This window comes from Oncorhynchus tshawytscha, linkage group LG33, assembly GCF_018296145.1.
Source record: "Oncorhynchus tshawytscha isolate Ot180627B linkage group LG33, Otsh_v2.0, whole genome shotgun sequence".
Taxonomy (NCBI): domain Eukaryota; kingdom Metazoa; phylum Chordata; class Actinopteri; order Salmoniformes; family Salmonidae; genus Oncorhynchus; species Oncorhynchus tshawytscha.
The window spans coordinates 39,818,110-39,825,609 of NC_056461.1; the positions used below are offsets into that span (position 1 = coordinate 39,818,110).

At 47.5% G+C, this 7,500-nt stretch overlaps 1 protein-coding gene across 1 annotated transcript in view; it reads right to left on the reverse strand.

The window, feature by feature from the left end:
• Positions 1-7,500, reverse strand: part of LOC112230700 (replication protein A 70 kDa DNA-binding subunit-like) — a 93,381-nt gene that overhangs the window by 53,632 nt on the left and 32,249 nt on the right. The window contains exons 4-6 of the mRNA XM_042311230.1: positions 6,366-6,468; positions 6,072-6,140; positions 1,381-1,573 (exon numbers count right to left, since the gene is read on the reverse strand). Coding sequence (XP_042167164.1) covers positions 1,381-1,573; positions 6,072-6,140; positions 6,366-6,468 — 365 coding nt within the window. The remainder of the gene's footprint in view (positions 1-1,380; positions 1,574-6,071; positions 6,141-6,365; positions 6,469-7,500) is intronic.

The window sequence follows — 7,500 nt, forward strand, 5'->3', positions numbered from 1 at the left end:
CCTACCAAACCCATCCCAACCCAACCTACCAAACCAAACCCATCCCATCCCATCCCAACCCAACCTACCAAACCCATCCCAACCCAACCTACCAAACCCATTCCAACCCAACCTACCAAACCCATCCCAACCCAACCTACCAAACCCATCCCAACCCAACCCACCAAACCCGTCCCAACCCAATCTACCAAACCCATCCCAACCCAACCTTCCAAACCCATCCCATCCCAACCCAACCCACCAAACCCATCCCATCCCAACCCAACCCACCAAACCCATCCCATCCCAACCCAACCTACCAAACCCATCCCAACCCAACCCAACCTACCAAACCCATCCCAACCCAACCTGTCCCAACCCAATCTACCAAACCCATCCCAACCCAACCTATCAAACCCATCCCATCCCAACCTACCAAACCCATCCCAACCTACCAAACCCGTCCCTACCCAACCTACCAAACCCATCCCAACCCACCAAACCCATCCCATCCCAACCCAACCCACCAAACCCATCCCAACCCAACCTACCAAACCCATCCCAACCCAACCTACCAAACCCGTCCCAACCCAATCTACCAAACCCATCCCAACCTATCAAACCCATCCCATCCCAACCCAACCTACCAAACCCGTCCCAACCCAACCTACGAAACCCATCCCAACCCAACCTACCAAACCCATCCCAACCAAACCTACCAAACCCGTCCCAACCCAACCTACCAAACCCGTCCTAACCCAACCTACCAAACCCATCCCAACCCAACCTACCAAACCCATCCCAACCCAAGTATGTTGAATCTCCAAATAAACCTCCAGAAAAAGTAGTGACTTCATAATATCAGTGACACCATAATATCATTCCTCATCCTCTCTGTTCGGTCCAAATGAAGAAAGTCATGTCTTCACATTATCTGACCTCATGTAGAAGAGGAGTGAGTGACAGCCAATTAGAACAAAAATACTGGCAAATGTCAGCCCAATCTGCATCGAGCCCTTCTAATTTACCTGGCAAGGCTGGGAGATAAGACAGGGAAGTGATGTGAGGGAGGAATGGAGGGAAACAGGGAGAGGAGATGGAGGGGTTAGGGCAGAGACCGCTTAAAAAACTGTACAGCTTCATGATATGTTTGTAATAAACGGTGGATTAAATGTTCTCATCTCTTTATCTCTTCTCCATTTTTGTAACTGTCTTTCTGAATTACTTTCACACTGACAGTCTGACGCTGTGCTAAAGTCCATCTATTTATCACCCCTTCCCACCTTTCTCTCTCTCTTCCTCTCCTCCCCTTTTCTTCTCTCTCTCTCATATCACACCCCCTTCCTTTCCCCACCAAATATAACTCAATTTTTCACAATCTCCACCCCCCCCCCACATCACCGATGATGTCGTCCTTCTCCATGTGCACCAGCTGACCGATGAGCATGAAGTCGCACTCCACCATGGGAAGGTCCTGGTCGTCCTCGCACGGCACGATGGATGTCTCACTTAGAAGGGTCATCTCATAGTTGTTCTTCAGGGTATTATACTTCTTATTGGCTTCCTTTAATTTGCCCCGTGAGATGTAGTACACCTAGAGAGAGAGAGAGAGAGAGAGAGAGAGAGAGAGAGAGAGAGAGACAGAGAGAGAGAGAGAGAGAAAAGAGAGAGAGAGAGAGACAAGGACAGAGACAAAAGAGAGAGAGACAGATAGAGAGAGAAAAGAGAGAGAGAGAGAGAGAGACAAGGACAGAGACAAAAGAGAGAGAGACAGATAGAGAGAGAGAGACAGAGAGGTTAGATTGCTTTAGGGTGCTCTGAGAGAAAGGGAGTGAGAGGATTTGGGGGGAGGTAGTGAGATGAATTGAGGGGGAAGGAGGGAGTGAGATGAATTGAATTCAGAAACAAGCATACAACACATCACCTGCCAGCAAGTTAACTCTTATAAAATAGGGTTTGGAGAAATTTGCAGTCTTATTGTTCAGACGAAGCCATGAATACAACTCCGATAACTTTACAGGGATAGGCTCGTCATTATTTTGGTCATGTATCAAGGTAACACTGTTAGTAACACTGTCATATTACGTACCACCTCTCCAAATAGTGTAACTCAATCGAGTCTTTCAGGTTGCTATCATATCAATCCCATCAGGACCACTACCTCTCTAATACTCCAGGAAAGAGAGGTGATGCAGAGTGACTCAGCTAAGACCAGATCCCTCCCCTCCCTCCCTCCCTCCCTCCCTCCCTCCCTCCCTCCCTCCCCCTCCCTCCCTCCCTCCCTCCCTCCCTCCCTCCCTCCCTCCCTCCCTCCCTCCCTCCCTCCCTCCCTCCCTCCCTCCCTCATATAAAACTGCAGTATACTACAGCAAATACTACAGTAAATACTGTCCCCAAAAACACTACAGTGACTCCTACAGTAAAGTCCTACAGTTATAGTATACAGAGCTTTCTGAAAGTATTCAGGCCCTTGACTTTTTCCACATTTTGTTACGTTACAGAGTCTTATTCCCAAATGGATTCAATGAACAAAACAATCTACACACCCCATAATGACAAAGCAAAGGACTGTCCGTAGAGCTCCGAGAAGGAGGTCGAAGGACTGTCCGTAGAGCTCCGAGAGCTCTGAGAAGGAGGTCGAAGGACTGTCCGTAGAGCTCCGAGAGCTCCGAGAAGGAGGTCGAAGGACTGTCCGTAGAGCTCTGAGAGCTCCGAGAAGGAGGTCGAAGGACTGTCCGTAGAGCTCCGAGAAGGAGGTCGAAGGACTGTCCGTAGAGCTCCGAGAGCTCCGAGAAGGAGGTCGAAGGACTGTCCGTAGAGCTCCGAGAAGGAGGTCGAAGGATTGTCCGTAGAGCTCCGAGAGCTCCGAGAAGGAGGTCAAAGGACTGTCCATAGAGCTCCGAGAAGGAGGTCGAAGGATTGTCTGTAGAGCTCCGAGAGCTCCGAGAAGGAGGTCGAAGGACTGTCCGTAGAGCTCTGAGAAGGAGGTCGAAGGATTGTCCGTAGAGCTCCGAGAGCTCCGAGAAGGAGGTCAAAGGACTGTCCGTAGAGCTCCGAGAAGGAGGTCGAAGGATTGTCCGTAGAGCTCTGAGAGCTCCGAGAAGGAGGTCGAAGGACTGTCCGTAGAGCTCCGAGAAGGAGGTCGAAGGACTGTCCGTAGAGCTCCGAGAAGGAGGTCGAAGGACTCTCCGTAGAGCTCCGAGAAGGAGGTCGAAGGACTCTCCGTAGAGCTCCGAGAAGGAGGTCGAAGGACTGTCCGTAGAGCTCCGAGAGCTCCGAGAAGGAGGTTGAAGGATTGTCCGTAGAGCTCCGAGAGCTCCGAGAAGGAGGTCGAAGGATTGTCCGTAGAGCTCCGAGAGCTCCGAGAAGGAGGTCGAAGGACTGTCCGTAGAGCTCCGAGAGCTCTGAGAAGGAGGTCGAAGGATTGTCCGTAGAGCTCCGAGAGCTCCGAGAAGGAGGTCGAAGGACTGTCCGTAGAGCTCCGAGAGCTCCGAGAAGGAGGTCGAAGGATTGTCCGTAGAGCTCCGAGAGCTCCAAGAAGGAGGTCGAAGGATTGTCCGTAGAGCTCCGAGAGCTCCGAGAAGGAGGTCGAAGGATTGTCCGTAGAGCTCCGAGACAGGATAGTGTCGAGGCACAAATCTGGGGAGGTGTACCAAAAAATGTCTGCAACATTGAAGGTCCACAAGAACACATTGGCCTCCATCATTCTTAAATGGAAGAAGTTTGGAACCACCAAGACTCTTCCTAGAGCCGCCCAAACTGAGCAATCAGGGGAGAAGGGCCCTGGTCAGGGAGGTGACCAAGAACTCTATAGCTCTATAGTTCCTCTGTGGGGAGGGGAGAACCTTCCAGAACTACAACCATCTCTGCAGCACTCCACCAATCAGGCCTTCATGGTAGACTGGCCAGTTGGAAGCCACTCCTCAGTATTAGGCACATGACAGCCAGGTTGGAGTTTGCCAAAATCCACCTACAGGACTCTCAGACCATGAGAAACAAGATTCTCTGGTCTGATGAAACTAAGACGGAGCTCTTTGGCCTGAATGCCAAGTGTCACTTCTGGAGGAAACCTTATACCATCCCTACAGTGAAGTATGGTGGTGGGGATGTTTTTCAGCAACAGGGACTGGGAGACTAGTCAGGAATGAGCAAAGATGAACAGAGCAAAGTACAGAGAGATCCTTAATGAAAACCTATCCCAGAGTGCTCAGGACCTCAGACTGGAGCGAAGTTTCACCTTCTAACAGGAAAACGACCCTAAGCACACAGCCAAGACAATGCAGGAGTTCCTTTGGAATAAGTCTGAATGTCCTTGAGTGTCCCAGATAGAGCCCGGACTTGAACCCAATCAAACATCTCTGGAGAGACCTGAAAATAGCTGTGCAGCATCGCTCCCCATCCAACCTTACAGAGCTTGAGAGGATCTTCAGAGAAGAATGGGAGAAACTCCACAAATACAGGTGTGCTGAGCTTGTATCATCATACCCAAGAAGATTCAAGGCTGTAATCGCTGCCAAAGTTGCTTCAACAAAGTACTGAGCAAAGGGTCTGAACAATGGGATGTGATGAACACACATCACATCCCTGTCAATACCAGACCAAACCAGATTGACATTCTCATCCAATGAGCTACCACACACATCCCTGTCAATACCAGACCAAACCAGATTGACATTCTCATCCAATGAGCTACCACACACATCCCTGTCAATACCAGACCAGACCAAACCAGATTAACATTCTCATCTAATGAGCTACCACACACATCCCTGCCAATGCCAGACCAAATAGAGACATTGATTTATTTTATTTATAAATGTATCTATTTATTTATATTTTATAGGGCAATAGGGCACAAATGGAAACTCTAATTGAGTTATTATTGAATTATGTACAGAGACTGAAGAGAAAGCTGTACAAGCACATGTGTTTTACAAAAACTGCCAAGTACAATCTAATACATATCAGGGTTGGGTCAAATCTACTTCAATTCCAGTGAATTCTGGAAGAATACTACAATTCCAATTCACTTCAATGCTTTTCAATGAGGAAGATTTAGAAATTTGGTTTACTTTCTGAATTGAAATGGAATTGACCCCACCTGTGGTACATCAGCTGTATGTACTGTTCCAGTGGGGGTCACAGGTCAACTCACTGTGAAAGGTAAGACAATGATCACAGGTCACCTCACTGTGAAAGGTAAGACAATGATCACAGGTCACCTCACTGTGAAAGGTAAAACAATGATCACAGGTCACCTCACTGTGAAAGGTAAAACAATGATCACAGGTCACCTCACTGTGAAAGGTAAAAAAATGATCACAGGTCACCTCACTGTGAAAGGTAAAACAATGATCACAGGTCACCTCACTGTGAAAGGTAAGATAATGATCACAGGTCACCTCACTGTGAAAGGTAAAACAATGATCACAGGTCACCTCACTGTGAAAGGTAAAACAATGATCACAGGTCCCGTCACTGTGAAAGGTAAAACAATGATCACAGGTCACCTCACTGTGAAAGGTAAAACAATGATCACAGGTCACCTCACTGTGAAAGGTAAAACAATGATCACAGGTCACCTCACTGTGAAAGGTAAGATAATGATCACAGGTCACCTCACTGTGAAAGGTAAAACAATGATCACAGGTCACCTCACTGTGAAAGGTAAAACAATGATCACAGGTCACCTCACGGTGAAAGGTAAGACAATGATCACAGGTCACCTCACTGTGAAAGGTAAAACAATGATCACAGGTCCCGTCACTGTGAAAGGTAAAACAATGATCACAGGTCACCTCACTGTGAAAGGTAAAACAATGATCACAGGTCCCGTCACTGTGAAAGGTAAAACAATGATCACAGGTCACCTCACTGTGAAAGGTAAAACAATGATCACAGGTCACCTCACTGTGAAAGGTAAAACAATGATCACAGGTCACCTCACTGTGAAAAGTAAAACAATGATCACAGGTCACCTCACTGTGAAAGGTAAACAATAATCACAGGTCACCTCAGAGTGAGTATCTCTTCTCTGTAGCTAGATGCGGTCAGGACAGAGGTTTAGTAAGCGTCAATACAGACAGGCTCACCTTGCCCGTCTCCAGCAAAGAGAAGAACTTGTCCACTTCCTTGTCGAAGGCTGTTACTCCGATTTCCCCCTGTCAATCACAGAGTCACTGTCAGCCCAGCGTCAATCAACAGTTTACTGAGAAACTGTCACACACGTGCATGAACACACAAAACTGTCAGCAGAGTGTCACTCAAGCAGAAACTTTAACTACTACACAGTAGATAGTTGTCTGACATACAGAGACATTAAAGGTGACAGACACACACACACACACACACACACACACACACACACACAGGAGAGTCATACTCACGCTCTCGTCCACGATCTCGAAGGAGAATAATTTTCCCTCTCGTCTTAAGTTGCTCCAAGGAAGGATGTTGTTCTTTTTGGTGACCCGGGCCCTGATGGTCCATCTGGGGAGGGAGAGGGAGAGGGAGAGTTAGAGAGAGAGAATCTACTCTTATTGGTGACCTCAGTAAAAGGCACATGACAGCCCGCTTGGATTTTGCCAAAAGGCACCTAAAAACTCTCAGACCTTGAGAAACAAGATTCTCTGGTCTGATGAAACCAAGAATGAACTCTTTGGCCTGAATGCCAAGCATGAAGTCTGGATGAAACCTGGCACCATCCCCACGGTGAAGCATGGTGGTGGCAGCATCATGCGTTGGGGATGTTTTTCAGCGGCAGGGACTGGGAGACTAGTCATGATCAAGGCAAAGATGAACAGAGCAAAGTACAGAGAGATCCTTGATGAAAACCTGCTCCAGAGTGCTCAGGACCTTAGACTGGGGCGAAGGTTCACCTTCCAACAGGACAGCAACCCTAAGCACACAGCCAAGGCAACACAAGAGTGGCTTCGGTACAAGTCTCTGAATGTCCTTGAGTGGCCCAGCCAGAGCCTGATCGAACATCTCTGGCGAGAACCTGATCGAACATCTCTGGGGAGACCTGAAAATAGCTGTGCAGAGACGCTCCCGCACCAACCTGACAGAGCTTGAGAGGATCTGCAGAGAAGAAACTCCCCAATTAAAGGTGTGCCAAGCTTGTAGCATTTTACCCAAGAAGACTCAAGGCTGTAATTGCTGCCAAAGGCGCTTCAACAAAGTACTCAGTAAAGGGTCTTAATCCTTATTTAAATATGATATTTCTGGGGGGTTTGGCGATGGGGGGGTGCAAAAATTTCTCATAACCTGTTTTTGATTTGCCATTATGGGGGTATTGTCTGTATATTGGTGATTGATGATTTTAGAACAAGGCTGTAACCTAACAAAATGTCGAAAAAGTCAAGGGATCTGAATACCCCTTGAGTTTTTCATTTAAAAAAAAATTAATAAAGGTGTTATTTGTTGGTATTCGTTGAAACATGTTGTTTGTTAACATAGTAAATAACTGGTATGGTAAATACCAGTTGAGAGAGTACAATAAGATAAAATGTTACAGAATTC